Source organism: Cryptotermes secundus, unplaced genomic scaffold (assembly GCF_002891405.2).
Source record: "Cryptotermes secundus unplaced genomic scaffold, Csec_1.0 scaffold528, whole genome shotgun sequence".
Lineage (NCBI taxonomy): Eukaryota > Metazoa > Arthropoda > Insecta > Blattodea > Kalotermitidae > Cryptotermes > Cryptotermes secundus.
Window position 1 is genome coordinate 475,928 of NW_019724748.1, and position 21,447 is coordinate 497,374.

The 21,447-nt window shown below is 43.7% G+C and overlaps 1 protein-coding gene across 3 annotated transcripts in view; it reads right to left on the reverse strand.

The window, feature by feature from the left end:
• The window catches only part of LOC111862897 (nitric oxide synthase, salivary gland), a 148,370-nt gene that overhangs the window by 76,033 nt on the left and 50,890 nt on the right, over nucleotides 1–21,447 (reverse strand). For all 3 annotated transcript variants that reach the window (XM_023848702.2, XM_023848699.2, XM_023848700.2), the window contains exon 2: nucleotides 5,258–5,397. In XM_023848702.2, the coding sequence (XP_023704470.1) occupies nucleotides 5,258–5,397 (140 nt within the window). The remainder of the gene's footprint in view (nucleotides 1–5,257; nucleotides 5,398–21,447) is intronic.

Genomic DNA, 21,447 nt, shown 5'->3' on the forward strand with positions numbered 1-21,447 from the left:
TATTATTATTATCCTCTGTAATTCTATATTATTCATTTCTTAATTAAATATTTATGTTTCATTTATGTTTCATTCCTGAATTCGTAATAACACTTAGTTTAATGATAATGAAATTATTATTACTGTCATAATTATCAGCTATTTGTTTGTTTACTTTTACTTTATTCATTATTATTGTAATTTGTATTCGACTTTTAATAAGATTGTGTATAATGTCATTCATTCTTCTGCACTGTGCTGTGTCTGTAATTGGCCTTGCGGCTGTTGACTCGGCACATTAATAATAAAGAATTGAATTGAATTGAATTGAAAATCGTATTCAGACACTTCACAGTGCTGGAAGGAACAGAATCATATTGTGTTTTTTAAGACTAGTGTAAACGGATTTAAAAGAGAACAGGTTTTTTAATATATAATGTACTGAACTGTTTCGGGATTGGCGAACTATTTTGCTAACGGTATTAATACGAGTATTTACAGATACAATAATAGATATAAGGACGATCAGGTAATTGGTTAAATAAATTATCAGTTTATGTTTGTATTATTGGTACACACGGTAGTATCTATAAATTCTACCGATCACAGCGTCTTCTTTCGCTCGAACGCTGGGATCATGGGTTCGAATCCCACTGAAGGTATTGAAGTCTATATGCGTTTGTTCTCTGTGTAGGTAGTGGCCTTGCGTCGGACTGATCCCCCGTCCAAGGAGTCCTACCGACTGTATATAGGATTAAGAAACTGAAAAAGCGGCCGAGATCCAACAAAGGGCTGTAGAGCCGTAAATATATTTGTAAATTCTGCAGTGCAAAACGCAAATGCAAATTTAAGGATCCACTTTTTGCTTCGAAGACGAGCTCGTTCGCCACTGAACTGCATCCATCCCCCGGTTTATATGTCTGTCCGGAAAGTGAAGGATCACATAAAATTTGTAATGACGGCCGAAGTACGGTAATGCTTCAGAGGGGACACAGGCAGTTGGGACGCAAGATGCTGCTCAGTGAGTTTGGTTCTCAGGCAGCGCGGTGTAAGAGGTGGATGTGGTCGATCGCCATAACACGTCGGCGAACCTAACCTGACCTGACACCGGCATGTGAGACTTTGTTTCAGCAGTAGTCGGCAAGGCTACAAGTCAAGACTGGGGTCTGCACTGGCATTGGTTTTACCGCAGTCCTGTACGTCGGAAGATAACGTACGCTCCACATTGTTATTTGAATATTACTCTTTTCTGGTCTGTGTCGCCCTGTAGTCTTACAAAAAGTTATAAACGTTTCGGAGGAATACACTGCCTCCAGCTTCGGGGTTGAAGATTAGGCACCCTGAATATGGAAGTAGTGCTTCTCCGAAACGTCGGTAGACTTACGCCAGGCCACAGCGGGTTACATCGCAGATGAGTGTAGTTCTCATTGTCACACTTTGTTATTAGTTTGCTTGCCGGTTCTGTCAGCCGCTGCTGAGTGGCGTTTTCTCCGCTGTTGTGACGTGCTGTGTCACTGCCTGCCTGTGCAGCACGTGAGGTGCTCGGCGACGGTCCTTCCTAATGATGAGATACGCAGTCTACTGGAATAATACTGTCACGTATAAGGAGTAGCGTGACGAATAATTGTGGGTTCTAGGTTTGATGATGGGGTTTACTGGACGTCTCTATTACAGTCACAGTTGATTGTAGCAGCGCACACACTGAACTCCTTCTTAGTGACGTCTGTATGAGGCATCTCTCGCTGTTGTCTGAGTCTCGGACTGGTCTCTCCTCTCTCGAATTCACGAACCCACCGGCTTTAAAATTGCTAGGCGCCCGCGATAGAAGACACCGACTCCAAGGGTTCGACTACTGTGTTTCACGAAAGCGTTTTGTCGGAGAACCATATATTCATTCCCAAACAACCGTTTCGTTTCTAAGTGTTTACACCTTGTTACATCGTAACATATTCGCTGCTATGCGTTGTTGGTATTACGAAGCAACCACAGTCACAGAAGTTCAGACGATGAAGACTGTACAGTGCTGGAGCTTGAGTTCACATTGTATCGTCCTCACGCACACACATAGACACCTAACACGTGTATTAATGACTTAGACGCGGGTTTGCTTTGGCGAATCTATTTGCTGGATATTCACCGAGCGGAACTACAATGTACAACACTTTCAATCTTACTGTAGCTATAACAACACTTAGTAACTGAGAACAATGATAACACTCTATACGTTACTCTAACTGCACCACATAAAGTAAAGACTTCACTTCTGACTTCTGACTTCTGACTTATATGTCTGAGCCTGAGTCTTATGTTACGACCGACGGTCAGTCGGCCGGTCTATCTTGGAATTAAGCACCCATCTGGGGCTTATGACCAGATTTTTATTACTGTCAGACAGCCGTGGGTTTGTTGATGTGGAGCCTGCTCTCTGAAGAGAGGACAGGTCTATCGTTTATAATTGCTGCTGGTCCTCAGCAGCGCAGTCATTCTCGGGTCCGAATCCCGTGGGACTCGCGACCATATTTTACTGTCTCAGATTCGAGACTTCACTTTTCGTCGCCTCCTACAACTTGCAGGATTACGGTGGAGGTATTCTACTCCGCCTCCACACGGGAGGGCTGAAGTGACTCCTCTCACCTCTGACTAAGTTCAAAGTCAAAGTCAGAGTCAGAGTCAGAGTTATGTGACGAGACTTCTGTTTCTTTACATAACCCTTCAGCCGACCGAATATGCGGCACCGTTCCCAACAGTTAGTCTTATCGCTTCCCTCCTTTGCTGTGCTCTGAACGATTCGTTGCCATGGACATCGGCTGTCAACAGTTGAAGTAACGCTGCGTGCAGTGAATCATAGTACTCGAACCGTTGCGTAGCACTGTGCCGCTCTTCTTGAAAGCTTGGGAATGTGTTTACTATTCGTTTCCTAGAAACGCCTACATGTCACAGTATTTTTATTTTCATGCCACTGTACTCTTTCCTTATAGCTGAGGAAAACTAGTATGAAGTTTAGTTCGCAGTTATAGTGAAGAAACGTAAAGCTAATGCTTGAAACGCATCAACGTGGAAACAGGACACTGACACGGACTCTCCACTGTGTTTTCCTTACTGTACTCTGGAAATAACGCAAGAATGTTGAATTTGAGGTATTCACATCAAGGTGTAGGGGTAAGCATACCTTTTTGGGCATAACACCTTGTAGTCCGGTGAAACTTAACCGTTTCGTAGAGATAGGTCGCTTCCATCTTCATGGTCGAAGAGTTATTGAAGCAAGAAGCCAACATGAAGCAGATCGCAAGCAGAGTTCTGCTCTTCTGCTTCACCTTTGCTCGTGTTGGTTTCCTGCTTCGCTTACTCTTCGCCCATGAAGATGGAGGCACTTGGAAACGTCCGCTGAATTTCACCTGACTATACGGCGCCATATGTCAGAATACAGAACTCTGGCTCGCAGAAGAACCTGACAAGTAGATCCACGAAATCAAATAGCTGACCCGACGTGTGAGGTCTTTTAGGGACCTCCCAGAAGAACAATGGGTTGGAGGATGCTACCGCCATTTTGTTGTCCTCCCCTCTGTGGAGGCTGCCGGCTAGTGAAATATAAATGTTGACGTTCGGGTGAGAGAAAATTGCGGTGGTCTGGTCGACTGGAGAGCGTTCGTAAATTCCAGCCCAGGGAACAAAATGCATTACTTCCTGCATGCTGCTAGACAGGACTGTGTGTGAAAACTGTGTAGGCTTTACGAAAAATCCTAGAACTTACAGTTGCACACCGTGCCATGTCATGTTACAAAACCACCTTTAGTATGCAAGTTATTAAGAAGAACCCTCCCTGAGTAGCCAGTAGTCGCTCGGATAGTCAGTAAATTTCTAGCCTTCTGTAAAAGCCGAGGATCTATTACCGTGTTCACCAGAGCTACCCAGCCACCGGACACCTTCCTGAGCCAGACGAATCTCACTCCATCCTCAGAAAATATTTTATTAGCATCCAAAGCAGCATTAGATCAATATTCTTATTCCTAGCTGGGTCTCCCAATGATCTCTGTCTGCCATTCAACTCCCCGACCAAAATTGTATATGCAGTTCTCATGTTACCTACGTGCTACATGTCCTGTTCATCTCTTCCTCCTGGATACGATCACCCTAATGTGTGGCTGAAGATCCTTCTTACGAGTATGTCTACTGAACGTGATAAAATAGAACACGGCATAAGTCTCACTATATACTGGAAATGACAGGAAGCTGTACTCATAGAAACGATACGCTAATAGAGTATGCATCTGACACAGCTATGTTGGCCAGAGAGAATACTGACAAGCAAAATGAAATTGTAAGTTCCTGTAGAAACAGAGGTCGGGTAGGGACGAACTGGACTTCGGTAGTCCAAGAGACGGAATTGTCTCATGATTGGGCCCACATATCGCGGCATGGAAGTGAACGTACACAAAATTATATTTTGCAAAAGGAATAATACAGTTTAAAGTCAGAAACATTGCTACCGGCTGATTTAGGTGGAGCATGACAACAGTGCCATAAGACTAGGTTTGTCAGTCTGTCGTTTGGGGCCTGCAACAGTTTATTCAGTACTTGCACATAGACCACGTAGTCATAAATGTGTATATGCACGCGCATTGTGATCCGACTTTTCCAAGTCCCGTCTGTACAGTAAGATCCAAAGGTCCGTAATGATGATGTCCTAACATATTTACTTACTTTCGGGACGTTGTCAACAAAACCAGGCCGATGTATATATCCAAAAATTCGTTGATTTTACAATTTTGTTCATTTTACCCCGAAGCGATCTGTTTATTTATATGAGATTCCTAAGGCTATTAACATTCAGGATGTGATACGATGTTTTAGATGGTTACTAAATTTTCGGTGAAACTGTTGCCTCCATCTTCAGGGTAGAACAAATGGGACCTCTCTGAAAATTGAGGCATCAAATTCCTCGCGAACGTTTGTATACATGTACTAGACTACACCACGTTACGTACCGGATGAACGTAAGCTTAAGTTGTTATGGAAACCGGTAAGTTGTCTGCCTTGGGCATAGAGCAAGCCCCTTCATGGTTTCTTTCGCGCAGCCAGTTCGCGCGAGTTTGAATGACGGCAGCCATATTGATATACTGCAGATTTGGAACGAAATCTCTGTATGTATTATCTGAAGTTGGCCGCGGAGTGGTTCAGCTCTGCTGTCCCTCATCACGGCCGGTTAACCGTAAAATCGGCTGCTAGAGACCTCGAGGTCGTCGCTGTACCCCGCTAGTAGGAGTTTGGTTTTACTGACCGTCTGATTGAGGTGAAGTACTGCTCCAGGAAGTCCTTGGCATGACGCAGAACTTCCTCCTTGGTGCGCGGCCCCACTGTGTGGCGAGTGTGAAGCGAAACCACGCTGCCCAGACAGGCCTGCTGGGTGCACTGCGTCGGCTGCGGGGACAAACAGTAATGTGATTAGGCGGGATATGAACCCACATAGTTCTGACATCCGCGTCTTAACTACGGAATGACGGTGATAACAAAACTAATACAGTGTCATAACACATCTGCTAAGGTCGTGGAAATATAGCAGAAGTCTGTTGGGCTCAACCATCAGTCACAGGCAGAACAGACATGGCCAGTACACAGAGTATCTATACCCACGGGGAAAGAGCTTCCAGGTGCCCATTGGAGTGGACCCCAGAGCCGATCTGGACGACGTGGAGAGGAGAAAATTCTTGACCCTACCGGCGCTGAAAGTCCGACCCCTCGGTCGTTCAGCCCGTAGCCAGTCGCTATACCGACTGAGCTGTCCCTGAGCCCTGATATGGAGGACCACGCAACTGATAGAGAGCACCAAAATTATAAAGAAGACGCATACCACAACACCGTTTTCAGTTCTGTCCGCAGACATTCGCATTCTCGTAACCGGCCGAGGGTGTATGCTTCACTACAAATTTGGTAATGCGACAAAACGAGGACTATCTGTATACGTTTAGTCAATTCTATGGTTTCACGTCGACGCTAGATAGTTTCCATACTGACATCGTCGTTAAATAACCAACCTGAAATTTTTCTGCTTTGCATCATATTGTGAATATACAGCCAATTTTTCTGTACCGCCCACAACACGTGGTATTTTGGCCGTTATATAACAAGTGATTGCGTTGAATGTACGAATGAGTCAGTCTCTTTATTGTATCTACTCGTAATTAAAAACGTCACATGTTTCGGTCTGAATATGTAGTTTAAATGGATCCATTTCTGTTCAGCATGTTTAAGTTTCTAAAAAAAGTTTCCAATTGGTGTTGTAAAATGCGAAATATACAGTTCGTAAAGTTGTAAAAATACATAAAACTTATATATACAAGTCGTGAATATAGTGGATGGTATTTTGAAAGGTCACTGCCCCCGCCGGGAGCGCGCTATAGACAGAAATGAAATGCCCACATGAAGGCAACCACAGCACTTACACACGATCCACAGCGGTGTGTACCGAGAACTAGGCATCCACACACGCCATTAACACGCGAGGAAGGCACAAATGGGAATTTCATTGGAAACCATGGGTAGAAGCGGAAATATTAACATTGTTCACATTAAGTACAATGTTATTAGAATGTTTATCAAAACTGAAACAGAAAGAAGAAGAAAAGGAAGATTTTTTTTTTTAGACTCCCATATTTATTATGCAATCTGAGTTAATACATTTAGCATAATGATGTGAAAAGGAAAGAAAAAGAACGTGTAGAATACCGCTCATTAGCGGTGCTCCTTGTGCAGTAGATAAAGTCTGGTATGATTTGTGGGAGAATACTTACAAACTAGGGACTTAAGATCTAAATAATAATACTACATTATACAAGAAATCTGTTTGGGAGATCATGTGGAAGATGTCTTCTCAGTCTGCGGAGAGGCGGGGGTGCAGAGAGTTGAGACACTTCTTGGTTAATGTGCATGTTGAGCCGTGATCTGTATTTCGAACTTAGTCGACTGATTTCTTCTTGAACTGTAGGTATTTGTAGATCGTGTCTGATGATGGCATTGGGGACATACCAAGGGGCGTCCGTTAGCAGACGCAGAGCTTTAGACTGAAATCGCTCAAAGATGGCAATGTTGGTGTTCGAAGCAGAGCCCCATAGTTGAATGCCATATGTCCACACAGGTTTGATGATGATTTTGTAAATGAGGAGCTTGTTGTTTAGAGTTAGTTTAGATCTTCGTCCAAGTAGCCAGTGTAGTTTGGTGAGTAGGATGCCCAGATGTTTTCGTTTGTTGAAGATATGTTTTTTCCACGTGAGGCGGCGGTCAAGATGGAATCCAAGGTACTTGACTTCAGTTGTTTGGGGGAGAGGCTCATTGCCGAGGTAGACAGGAGGGCACGTAGCTTTGCGGTTGGAAAATGTGACGTGATAGGATTTAGTTTCATTTGCTTTTAGTCGCCAAAGTGAGAGCCAGCTTTCTATGGAATTGAGATTGTTTTGAAGTTTGAGGGATGCAGTGACTGGATTAGGGTCGGAGGCTAATATAGCTGTGTCATCAGCAAAGGTGGCAGTAGTTGTGTAGGGGGAAGTTGGGAGGTCATTGGTGTAGAGGAGATAAAGGAGGGGGCCTAGCACACTACCTTGGGGAACTCCTGCATGGATAGGAGAGCAAAAGGAAGATAAGAGTGAGAGTATGTGACAGTAGGCGTATAATATTGAACTTTCTCAGAAGACGTAGACAGGGTCTATGTACGGAACAAAGAAAACAGATAATCAGACCAAAGTAGTAGCAACGTTTCTACAGTTAAAGGAATTTACTTTCTGCTGTAACAATTCACTAACAAGACACAGTTTTTTCCTTGGCACTACAGTCCCAGTGGGCCTAGGCCTACCTCCATGAACTTCTCTGTTCACTTCGGTTTTTCTAGATCTTACACATTCGGTAGGACTCCTTGGGCGGGTGATCAGCTCGTCGCAAGGCCTCTACCTGTATACAAACACAGAAAAACGCACACACACAAACTAGACATCCATGCCCTGAGTGGGATTCGAACCCACAATCCCGGTTTCCAACCAAGCGAAGACAGTACATGCCTCAGACCACTCGGCTACCGTGACCGACTCAAGATACGGTTACAATGGTAATTTCTATGAAATGTTACGCCGAAATATCACTTACGGCTTCATGCATTCGTGCAAAATGTTTTCAGAGTTAAAACAATAGAGACAATAGAAAACTGATAAATATTAGATGAACGGATACGTGTATGTCACTAAGAGCTCTGAGAGAAAACACCGACCAAAACATAACGACATGTGAGGTGTAAAACCTTCGATACGTAGACATAGCTACTGCGCACAGGACCGCGTCAGAAATAATATTTACAGTTTATCATTTAGAAAGCTCGAAATTTACAGCCGAATTTCATTAGGTGCAAGTTGCGGAATTCTACAGATTAACAGTGAAGTTAATGCAGCAGTCTCTTGAGGCTCAGAGAAGAAAGTGAAGGTGAATGTATTAAAACTTAGACAGCCTCAGTTCCATTCATAAATGCGACGTTATTTTGTAATGCAACTTCGGTTAAAATCTAATTAACGGGAAAATACAGTAGTTGCAGAATGGTGCATTGTGTTGCCTCCTTACAGATGATTGGTGTGCGTGTCTACGCGGAGACGGGGCAGACCGTTGCGAGTTACACAATGATTAATCAGTACCATTGAGGAACAACAGAAACATCAAGTATAGGCGGCAACACTCACAGGACATACCAAACTGATGTCTCAAGTGCGAAGTGACGAACACACTTCTCCCCACCGTCCCTTTAATTGCTTCATATCCAAATCAGAGAGAAGTAACCGTGACTAGGGATACCCGAAGAAGAGAAATAAATTGAAGAGACGTTCTTTATTTAAAGAGAATTAGAAGGGTAAGGTTGAAATTGTTCCGGTGCTCAGTCAGAAACACAGACACATAGGCAGTGGAGGTATAACTCCACGCATTCTCAGCAGGAGCTTCACGCTCTGACGATTTTGTGCCGGGAAATATCCTCGGTACCCGCTGGATGTGAGGCCGCGTGGGCTTCAGAGATATTTTGTGAGCCGTCTCCCTTCCTGCTGGGATTCGGGCCACAGTCCCTCCGTCGTACATTCTGTAGCTCAGGAACTATAGTGACAGATGTCACATCTCGATATCCACGATATGACCAGACAGTGTTCGTTCAGTGACTGCACAGTGTGACGGCATCATGAATAGGAACTCTGACATCAACAGGCGAGCCTGCAGTGCAACACGATGCGGCGACATTGAAGGAATAGCAGTACCGCTAAACTGCTGATCTTGAACGAGTTCTGAACAAACTGCTCTGTGGAGAATACTGTCTCCTGAGGCGTGACGCCGTGTAGTCTGGCAGAATGATAAAAAGTAAAGCGGGCCGTTGCAGAGTATCTTCGTTCCCTCTTTTGCTTGCCCGTGTTAGTTTTGCTTATGTCTCCTAACGCGGTATCTATCCAGACACATTAACCCAGGCCCGGCTTGCTTGCGTTCAGTACTAAACAGAACACGGCACAACTCCTTCAGCTGAAATAGACGAGTAGAAGTTTGTAGGACGTAGTGCAGCGTGAACATGGGTATGAGGCTACGACCACCTGAACACTTGGCCCGCCTCTGGGAACATGTTGACCCTCACCACAGTACAACTCCGAACTTCTCGGGTGACTCCTTTTGGGTTGTTTTGGACTTCATCCATCGTTTGGTATGTAAAAGACAAAAGACAACGACGTTTCGGAGACTGGATCTGTCTCCGTCTTCAGTCTCCGAAACGTCGTGGTCTTTTGTCTTTTACATACCAGACAACGGATGAAGTCCAAAACAAGCCAAAAGAAGTACAGTATACACCATCGTCAGAATCCTTTCAAGTCTTTCTCAGGTGACACTTGGAAATTTCCACGACCACGACAATAAAGAAAGAAAGCATGGACAAAACGATCCTTCACTTGATATCCAAGAAAAGCTAAATGGACAGCAGACAGCAAAACGAGTGAGCATAACAATTGACTCTGTTTACACACAAAGAAATGTAAAGCTTCAACAAACTCCAGAAGAAATTCAGACGAACGGAAACACCACTTCAATGTCAGTAGCTTCATGAGCAAAACGGATATGGCAGGAAGTAACCCAGGTGTAATTACATCAGAAGCAAACTGCTTCAGTGTTCTAGAAGACGGAACACTCAATCACATCAAGCAATATCAACAACATACCCAGAGCAAGGGATTCTGCTTCTCATCAGAGTATGAGTACAGGATTGTGCAAGGTGTCTTATAATGAACTTATCGTTCAAGGGTCTGCGCTTCACCGCGACCGGTGCACCGCCGGCCGCGAGGCGCACGTGAATTTTACCAATGACTCAGCATGCCGATAACATTTGGAATGAAGGGAAGGTCTTACGTTTGTTCACATATCACAAGAGGTGTTGAAAACGCTGTCCCTCTACACGTAGATATCTTTCGCAATTGATTGTTTCGTTACAAAACACACGTAGAATTGTTGTTGCACCAGCGTGAGCAGGTGGTTGCAGTCTCGCCATAATTTTCGCATAGTAACATTAGAGTAAGAGAACCCGTAAGTTTCTCACTCCCAGCAACAAAGTTTGCCAAAGGACACGCTCCCCAGCCAGCTCTATCCTCCTCGCATCCAACGCTGTACCACATCTGCATTTGAATCAGCGTCGTTATGTAGCATAAGAATCAGTACTTTAATCACAATGATACCGCCAACATAGACTGGGGTTCACGAATATGTAATCTCTGCTTTCACTAAAGGAAAAGTAACAGCTGAACATCTCACTCCTCGCCTTAATCCCTTGAGTGTCTTGATCAGGAGCACTTGAAAATGACATGACGTCACAGTGCTGCGGATGCTAATAACTCAATTACGCTCATCCTTGGAGACATCTCCTGGCTTCTCGCGGGCTTAACGTACAGCTTTTTGTCTGAAAACTTTGGGAAATCCCCTTGTTGCCTCACAGATTTATATTTCATCTAATCAGAATGTCCATACCATCTATAGTTCATAACCTTCAGAATTCTGTTCAGTGCCGTAGCTAACTCGAAAATATGGTTTAAACTTCGTAATACGAAAAGAAGCTCCATTCCACGACATCCTTCCTTTTCCTTTCCTCTCTATAGGCCCAAGTGATATCGAAACGGGACGGATGGATGGAGGGAGGGGCGGAGAATGCGTGGGTGAAACGAGGAGTGAATTGTCTTAGTCTTCCAACTGCAGTTGCTTCCCAACATACTCGTATGTGTCCCTTGTTGCTCCCATCAAAGGTTTAAAATTTATGTCTAGATTGTTAAACTCTTTGATTCAACTATCTTTGCTGTGATAGTATAAAGAAATGAATCGTGAAATATCGGGTTGCGTTATTTTCACTGTTCTCCCTCTGTTCCATGTGTCTTGAATCCAATGGCTTCTGTTACTGCTTTGCAGTTGTAATTAAAGCATTTTATTTGCGCTAGGGCAGAAGACATGGTTCAAAAATAAATACCGAAATAAAAACCCGAATTGAAATTTTCGTAATGAACATGGGTAACTGACTGACAGGGTTCAAGCTTGTTCATTTCAGCCCGGGAGCTGGTAGCTGAATGAAATGCCAGCTGAAACCAGCAGTCAGAGTGTCAAATTGGCGTGAGATGTTCGCCACCCTGCGAGGACTTGAGCCCAAAAGCAGAGGAACGACCGCAGTTGGAAGACGTTACCGAGCAACGGGACTGAGGATGCAAGTCTATGTGTAATAGTGATCAGTGAAGTGCAGTCGCGAGCCGTAAAACTGTCCAGTATATCCAATTACCAATCAAAACCCCGTCAATAATGATTCGAACTTGTGATAATATATTTTCATGTGAATTTATAATTATCCCGGAGAGATAAAAATAAATGTAATGCATAATTATTCAGAAAAGGAAATGAATGTTTAGTTAAGCACGATTCTATCATGACGTATGTTTTCATGCGCTCATAACTCGCCACTAGACTTGGATGAGTGGTCAGGTTCGCACTCGTTTGCGCTCCTTTACTCCCGGGAAAAGTGCCCTAGGCATTTTTAGATTTTAGGCTGGACGTGCTTTATGAAAAAAAAAGAAATAAATCGCTTTATACTACTGAAAATCGAACCTCTGTTTCCCAGCCAATGTCCCTGTCGCCTGCCGACATTATTTAATTGTGAGACTGGTTTCCGGAAACAGGACCGTCATATATTCTCCAGTACACGTTTAACGAAGTGTCCAGTTGACAGGACACACATTTTGAAATGATCCGAAGTTCTCAACTTGGATTACATACGAACGTGGAGGCATAGGAACTTGAGAGGATGAAGGGACGCCGAGACGGAGAGCGCTCCCACTGAACAAGAAAACAAAACAGGATTCCGAAACCACAGTAACTGCACTCGAATGCAGCATATCCAACTATACGGTACAAAATGCACTTACCACTGTTGTATATAGAAGCAGATTGGGACTGACAACGAAAAGATGTTGATCCTTTAGCAAGGATTTATCACGTAAATTAGTGGAGTTCGGAAACAAGGAGTCACCAGTTTCAAGTTGCTGCTGCGGCTGATGCTGTTACGTGTGGAAGTAGCCTTCGGCGGATACAGTATCACTCGGCCCACAGCACGGGCTGAACTTCCGGCTCCTGCAGTCAGCTGCATGCGCTAGAGACTTATTCTCGACTCTATACCCGCATATTTGAATAGTTAAATTGTTACTACTCTTTTGCCTCCCTCTTTATGTTCCCTTCATCCTCCTTCCCACTTCCCCAGATGCATGTTTATTCATCAGAATTCTCATTATTTCCGAGTCTGTGCTGGGATCGTCTTTTCATTGTTCATACCGACTTTAAGAAGCTCAGCATATTACTGCCTGTTAATTTTCTCGTTGTTAAGTCATTTGAATTCCTTCCTAACGTCTCCATTTCTTGCTGCTTCAAGTTCTGTCCGTCCTTACACTTCTGATCCGTTGGTTGCTAATACGTGTACTTACACTTATCTGTTTCGGAACTCAACAAATATTTTATTATCCATATAACTGTAAGTTTGCCTATCTGTCACCGTTGCATATAATTTCATTTTGTTGTGTGAAACTTTTCGTTACAACTATCAGCTTGTTCAAGATAAACTTTTCTGAAATAGAAAACATGATATGAAAGCTATCCATTTCCCCTTCTTCTCAAATAGGTAACTGCTACAGAAAGCGTTTCTGTATTTCCTCACATTTGAAGTTGAGAGGTTCTCGAAAGGTTCCGAAACCCGCCGGTAATATAATCTGATTGATGAACTATAACGACGTTAAGACAGCCGGGTAACGATAAAGCCGAATCACTGTCTGAACTGTCTCATTACAGCAACACTGGTGCTCGTTTTATAGCGCATAAAACGCGGAGGGACTGAACCAGAGGATTCCGGTTAAATATTGGCACCAGAGCTACAATATTAAGCTGAAATGAAGATAATGCGGTGGTGAAGCGACAGGCTACGTAGACACTCTGTCTCGAGGCATCGCGATTTCCATTTGGGTTTGTATTCAAAATGACGCTCTTATCTCGGTATGTTTCTATGATATCGTACACGGCGATTCCTTTAAAGGAGAACCCAGTGCTGGGAACTTCAGTAAGGCAGCCATTGTGGCGAGACTAGTGTGCGCAGGATGGTGACTTCTTCGGAAGAGAGTTCTATTTGAGATAAAATGCTGCAAGAAGTTCTGCAACTGTGCACCGGGACGTTGCGCACGTGACCGAGCATGTCCATAGACGCTGTCTGCAGTTTCACGAGCAAAATGTCGGTAATTATGTCGGATATGTTGGCTTGCAGATCATGAAGATTGTGCAGGTTATTGCGCCAGGCATTCTCTTACATGTACCCCCACAGAAAAAGAATCTGGCGGCGAGAATTCCGGCTGGTGTGTGTGGGAGTTATAATCCTTTCGAAATGATTTGGTCGCTCGCGCATAGGTGCCAGCACTGTTTGACATGTTGCGCTGTCCTGTTGGCACCAGAGCTTCGGCGGTTTCCTCTTGGGGAAGGTGTCAGAATAGTGCTTTGAGGTCATGGTGTTTTCGGATAAAACTGGCCCAGGAATCCTAAGATGAGACACTGCACTCTCTACTCCAGATTTGACAGGGTGAAGGTGGTTTTCATCGACCGTATGCGAATATTCTGAGTTCACGTGATCTGTAAAATGGAGCCACGCCTCATCTGAGAAAGAAGTCACGTCTGATATGCGACAGTAATCCTCAGACTTTGCAAGCAACTGCTTAGGGTAATGATGTCGTGTGGTAGCAGCTGCTGGCTGCTGCATAGCGTGCATTTTGTATGGAAACAGTTTAAATGTCTTCGCCGCTTTGCCACAACCACTGTCTGATATTCTGGCTTGTGCAGACTTCACTGTCTCTCAGCGAGCTCTGCTCTGCGGCGGTCTCTGTGACAGCGCTCGACAGGCGAACACATTTCACAAGGACCAATATCACAAACTGTGCTAATGCTGGATATCCCAATCGGTGGCTGTTGTCATTCTGCGTTGTTTTAAACGATTCTGTTGTGAGAGATGGACACGCGCTTTTATACACTGAGCTCCATGTGTCTTGCTGCTTGCACTGCGCACTGCATGCGTCAGAATGCCCCTAATCACCTAATATACACATATGTTGTTAACATTACTTCAGTTTCGTAAATAATATTTTCAAGAAGAATTTGTTGTCTGAAATAGGCCACGATTCTTTCGTCCGTTATACAGCGTTTAGTAAAAGGTATCATAAAACCACGTCACAGCATAAGACTGAGGAGCTGTACTGATTTTTCTTTCCTGAGGAAAGTTTATTTGCGACAGTAACGACAGATGACCTTGACTTCCACTGATGCTAAGCCAGGAGCTCCCGCACCCGCTTAGCAGAGCTCTGTTTATGAATTCAGCCCCGCATGCGAGCTAAATCTTCAGCAATTAAATGAAACCGATAAATTACACGGATTCACTGCAGATGGCTCTGAGGGATTACACATCTGAGCCCGGATGTAGGCTGTATTTTGATGTAATTTATGTACGGCTTCCGCAACGTGACAAGACAGTGCCTTCATTCACTTCTCATGTGGTCCCATTTCCATGCAATTAATTTGTAGCGCTGAGTCAGCCTTGTTTGGTTAAACTGCGGAGCAGGGCCTCTTTGTATACTGAATCATCGAAAATTAAACAATTAGACAATTAGGAAATTTAACCCAGTAGTGACATTTTTCATATCATTGGGTGGGAATGTATACATTTTACTCAAGTAGGCCATACTGCGGCATCACAAAGGCTCTCTAAGTGCAGTCTCAGACGAACCAGTAAAGGGGAACGTCAGATACAAAAATTGATTTCGTGTATGTACGGAAATTATGGGACACAGCAGGAAGCTGGCCCTAGTCCTCAACAGCTACCGAGGTTCTCCTCATTCTTCAGTGAACGTCCTAAAGTGTTTCTCGCCGCTAATTAAGTCTCTGTATACATGTATACATTTAATTGCCCGAGCACAGCAGCCGCTCGGTCTAAGGCACGAACCGTCTTCGCTCTCTCCAACACTGGGTCGTGAGTTCGAATCCCACTCGAGGGATAATTGTCTGTGTGCGTTTATTCTGTCTTTGTGTTGTTCTGTGTGCAGATAGCGGCCTTGCACCGGGCTGATCCCCCGTCCAAGGAGTGCTGCTGACTGTCTGTGAGATCCATAATTCCAGGTTAATTCTGGTAGGAAACAGGCCAGAGGGCCTAATATGAAAGGTAGAAAAGTGTCTGTCTTCAGTCATTAAGGTGGGTCCAGAATTATAAATGCGATATTTGATATAGGAAACACTGGTAGCCTTGTACATTGGAGTAACATAAAGTTTTGCATCTGTTGGTTTGGCAGCACATTGCAGAAATTACAGACTAGATATGATCCTAATATTCGTAGCTATGTTGTTGTTTACCCTTTCGGTAGACCAAGAATACAGTTTAGGAATATTCTGCCCTCATGGGGAAGCAGTTCACGTAAAGAAGAAGAGGGCGAACAGCTGTGAGCGCCCTGATGGGTTCTAATATTCCTGGGGCTTACTCATCCTGCGCTGCTTAACGCATAGTGAATAAAGTTGCAGCCAAAACAAACGCAAACTGTACAGAATGTTCCACAAAACTGAGATAATCCCTTAGTCTTCCTGGTCTGCAGTATCAGGCGAAATATTTTAATGAAACGTATGCGGACAGGAAGGAAGAAGAAAGAAATGCTTAAATAAGAGTATTAGTCTAATATCGTACAAATCTGAGATCTGGAAATGGAAATTGTGTTCAGTCCTGCTGTTGGAATGTGGGCAGGATCTGCGTCAGGGGTGGCCAGACTTACTCAGCGTCGGACAGAAGTTCCTTATTATTGCAGTAAATAACTGGAAACCGGTGCACTTCGTGCAAATGCCACGTCAATCACGTAATAGCGCTTATATTTAATCGTTACCTGTAACATTTATTTAAGACGTTTTCTGTCACGAGAATATTCCGCAACAAATGTACTAAGTCCCGACAGTGATGTGGGTCCGAACGTGAATTGAAGGGAATGACATTGACACAGTACCGGTAGCAATTACATGCACATACATCAAGTTTTATGAAAATCTCTCAAAATATATTAAATTTATTTGGGTCCTTACATGAAACAGCTATTCATATGCACGAGCCTAAACCCAAACCAAATGGCTCTACGGAGTTTAGTGTGGGGCTGGAATGTGTCTAAACGAAATAGCTGCTGCAGTTTGTGCTTTTGGATGGAAGACTTCAGTTTCAGATCTGTCTGAATGCCCTCTGTGACGCTTTGGTACTGTTTCGTTGAGCCAGCAATATTGCCCACTGTCGGCTTTTCTCGCTAGCGTTTCCTCGTCGTTAGCTTGTGAATACTAGGGCAATTTTATTAAGTAGCGCTAATAATCCTTAAATGCTGCAAAAGCAGAAAAAGAAGGAACTGCTCCCTCCGTAATATAGAGAGTTTCTATTTATCACATTGTTATTATAAATCTCCGTCACTCTACCTCAGTAAGCCTTGCAGCAACGCAGTGAGTACACAAAAATAAATCAATCAACGCTGAGTGCTTCTCGCTATACAGCCACGGTTTCAATGAAGTTGGCAATTGTCAGGGCGCAGATCTGCTTGTTTAGGAGAGGACCAGTTATCTTCTCTGGAACTAAGAGGTTTCTGCACTAATCTCCATTGCTTCGACTTGTCTCACCCCTTCTTTAGAGCATCACATTAGAGTGAGCTCATAATGTTTCCATTCGCATGTCAATGTCATTCCGAGCACTTCTTCCTCTTTTGGCACACTGCAATATCATCTCTTCTTCTCTCATCAAAGAACAACGAATAATAAAATCTTATGATTATTTAGTTACTTTTGTTCTCGTGACATCTGAAGTTCGAACAGATGTGACGCCACGCAGCCTGGTAGGCCTTTGCCTGCGGTTCGACTCACATATTCAGACTGTAAAAGTGAAACTTCTACAGTCAAGCGCCTCACTCTCTCCGAAACGTTCCTAACAATTTACCAAATAGGATGGAATCACACCTGGAAAGGCACAATCTTCATTTGTCTTGTCACTTTTCTCGTGAAATTATCGCGTCCTTCATTGTCACATGTTGAATTGCAACGATATTGGTTACAATGTGGATGCATAATGGAAATCTTCACAGTTTAAGCTCCTCGGTAAATGTTACTTGTGTGGAGATAGATAGGCTTGTAGCACGCAATGAGACGATGGGAAGGAAATACAGAATATGAAGTGTTCTCAACTGATGCAGGACAGTGTCCAGTGGCAGGCTGTTGTGTACATGATGATGACTCTTGGAGTTCTATACAACGAAGCGAATTTCTGGGACATCTGAGTGATGAAGTGTTTCTGCAGAAGGAATCTGAACTATGGGGATAGTGTTGTCACGTGACTGTAGACGAGCTTTGGATTGGTAATCGGATATATTGAACACTTACAGAACGGAACTACAAAGGCTCACTGAGTTACACACTCACTGTAACCACAGCACACATAAGGTCCTCTCAGTCTGCCATGCTTTTATCAGTCGTTGCCTGGTGACGTATCGCAACAATGTCCTCTGCTTCCCTGCTCACGTTCTTACCGTCTGGCGACTGTCTCACAACTAACCCATTTTATATTAATACTTACGCATACTATAGATGCACAAGTAATATGAATTTCATTGTTATCCGTAAATTCATCCATTTGATGAAAGTTTCAAACGTTTCTCCGTTCAATATGAGTGGTTATTACACAGTACTATGTCTAGTGACTGCGCGTACGTAGGTGTAACAAGCTTTTGAAACGTATAATTGCTCTTGCGTTCGACCTGAAATTGTTGGGAAGACGCAGTCTTCTTACGAGAACCTAGCACACGTATAGTGTGAAGAAAATAATTATTTTAATAAAATGAAGTGTTTACATTCACATAGTTCAAGTGCTTCCACTAATAACACTGCAGTCGAGTCCTGTAATTCGATTTCCACTTCTGGAGTCGAGCCAGTTGTGTAACTGGGTGAGTAACGCTATTTGCCGGATCAATTCGGTTATTCCTGGAACGAAGTTCCCGAGGGAATAAGTCTGCAGCTTACGGCATGTGGCCACTTGGATGCAGCGCCAGAGCAAGTAACAAGCCAGCATTTGGGAGGGGGGGGTGCCAGCGGGTAAACAGTCGCACCCTTGAGGGAGACTCCTGGCTTCTCTCCACATGAAGCAAATTGCCTCTCCTATAAAGCCAATATTTGAAGTTTTTATTAGCGTAAACCTTGCTCTGTGTCGGAGAGATACTCAGACTTCGTTCAGAATGTATCATTAATAAACTTGTTTTGCTTCCTCGGGCGATCTTCTCACACTCTTTCCACTTAAGAGTGAAGAGGTGTCTGTTTCCTTTAATGTGTGGACAGTCTGTAACTCTGTTCAGCCCGCCGCAAAAATGACGTGAAAAAGGTCATGTACACGCGCCGCCATTGCGGTCATCTCACTGTTATGTATTTATTTATGTTGATTTTAACTGGGTGAGCTACGCTATAATTCATGCGGACCACTGCGGTATACGGCCCACAAATCGATTGTCTCAAAGTTATGTGCATTTTAATATACTTACTTTAATGTATATACTTTCTATTGTTAGCCTGCTTCTCTGTGGTAGACTTGTGCGATCTCAATCCTGTCTTTGTGTCTTTGAATGCCTGGACCAACTTTTATGAAACTTGGTATGTGCATGGCACCTGAGCCCATCTCAACGGCGCACTTCATAAATCCCTCCCATCAGTCTGTGTGTCTGTATGTGTATCCCTCCAGTCCTTACTAGACAAAGACTCCGGAAAATATGTTCCTCCTACCATTGTTAAGCAACGGCTCGGTGAACACATTCCCATGGCGACGAATTCACGCAACAATAGAAGAATTGTTTGACGCGTCTGCGGTTTTGTCCGTATGTCTCCTTATGGTTGCTAAGTAAAAACTAGGTAAACACGTTCCCGCGGCAGCGAAAAATTGTTGGATGCGTCGTTTTCTATGCGGTTCATGTCTCACCACACGAGAGTCTGTGTGTCTTTCTGTATATCCCCCTATCGCTGCTAGGTAAAAACTGTAAAGACGTTCTTGCGGCAATGAAGAATTTTTGGAGAAGTCGTTTTCTATGCGGTGCGTGTCGTTCAAAATCAGAGTAGGCGATTAAGTGTTGTATTATCGTCTTCTAACTCAAGCAACATGGCTCAGGTTGGAACGTTTCTGACTAGTATTCTGGAAGTGCCGGGGTCGAATATAGGCCGGAGCCCGCTTATTATGACATCAATGTAACCTTTTTTATACCTTCTCTTATTTCTCATGTGCTAATTTCACTAACTACCTCTTACAGCCTGCCTCCGGTTTCTTGCTTCAGTACAGGTTCACAGAATACACACGATAGGCATCTTCCTGTCTTTGCCACTTGCGACGCTTCCTCTTCCGTTTTCCTCCCTGTTTCCATGAATATGTCATTCTTAAACAGATCCTCTATCTCCTGCATTCCAGTTTCCTTCTGTACTCTAATTCACTTTCAGATTATCTCCAGAGGAGCTTGTCTGTACGTCGCTGAAGCACAAACCTCGATTGAAATCGGTTCTCGAAATTCTTCTTTTTTCTGACAAAATTTAAAATGTTTGTTTCCCCTCGCCAGTGCCCCAGGATAAGAAATTAAACTCCTCTGTATCGTTAATAGAACACAGAGCCCTTTGACTTTCGGTTAGATTTATTCGTTAAATCAATATTCCCGTTTGTTCTCAGTTCAGATATATTCCTGTTGAATTCTGCTTCGTTTTGTCTGTGCACGAAAATGTATTCTCATTCGTATCCTCCGAGAACTGAAACTAAATATTTTCACTGGACAACAACCAGTTCACAGGGAAAGTTTACACCTACTATCATTAGAAGTGGGTATATATTCATATTGCCACAATCATCATCGTGATAATTGTGCGCGTATATTAAATATACAGACACGACATCCCATTATGCACTCCTTCTGTGGTATAATTGTAAATGAAAGAATGGACTCTGTGTATAAGTTTCCATTACGGCACGATAAGGCAGTGGGCCAGCCGGTCACGGTAGCCCAGCGGTCTAAGGCATGTACTGTCTTCGCTCGCTTGGAAACCGGGATCGTGGGTTCGAATCCCACTCAGGGCATGGATGTTTAGTTTGTGTGTGTGTGTGCGTTTATCTGTGTTTGTGTACAGGTAGAGGCCTTGCGACGAGCTGATCACCTACCAAATGTGTAAGATCTAGAAAAACCGAAGTGAACGGAGAAATTCATGGAGGTAGGCCTAGGCCCACTAGGGCTGTAGTGCCAAGAAAAAAAAAGGCAGTGGGCCTGTCGCTGCGTGTAGCTGTGCTCTGTCTGCCGACTTGGGTCGGGTCACGACACCTGCGCATGTTCTTATGGAAGGGCACATACCAAATTTCATGAAAATCCATTAAGCGATTCTGGAATTACTATAAGCGAGCCCAGGTCAAGTCATGTGGGATTTGTGGTGGACAAAGTTACACTGGGGTAGCTTTTCTCCGAATACTTCGGTTTCTCTTGCCAATTCTCATTCCATCGACTGATTCACTTTCATCATCATCTATCATCCGGGCCTGCTACAATAGGCCAGTAGTGGCTGACGTACCAAGTGGACTCAGTCCCACCCCACAGCAGGAAACTGAACTAAACTATATTACATGAAACTGTAAGTTGTTGCTGTGAAATTATTTTACTTGATGGACAAAACAACAACGATGCAATATTAAAATATTCATTGAAATGGAAACAGTTTTCAGCAACTGATATTAAATTTTTCTTAATGTACTTTTTTAGTACCATGGATTTCTTTTTATCAGAATTCATTTCCTGTAAAGTGGAGTTACGTCACTTTCATATGAGCAGCGCTCGCTCCTATCGCTCCTATCTTTCTGTCCGT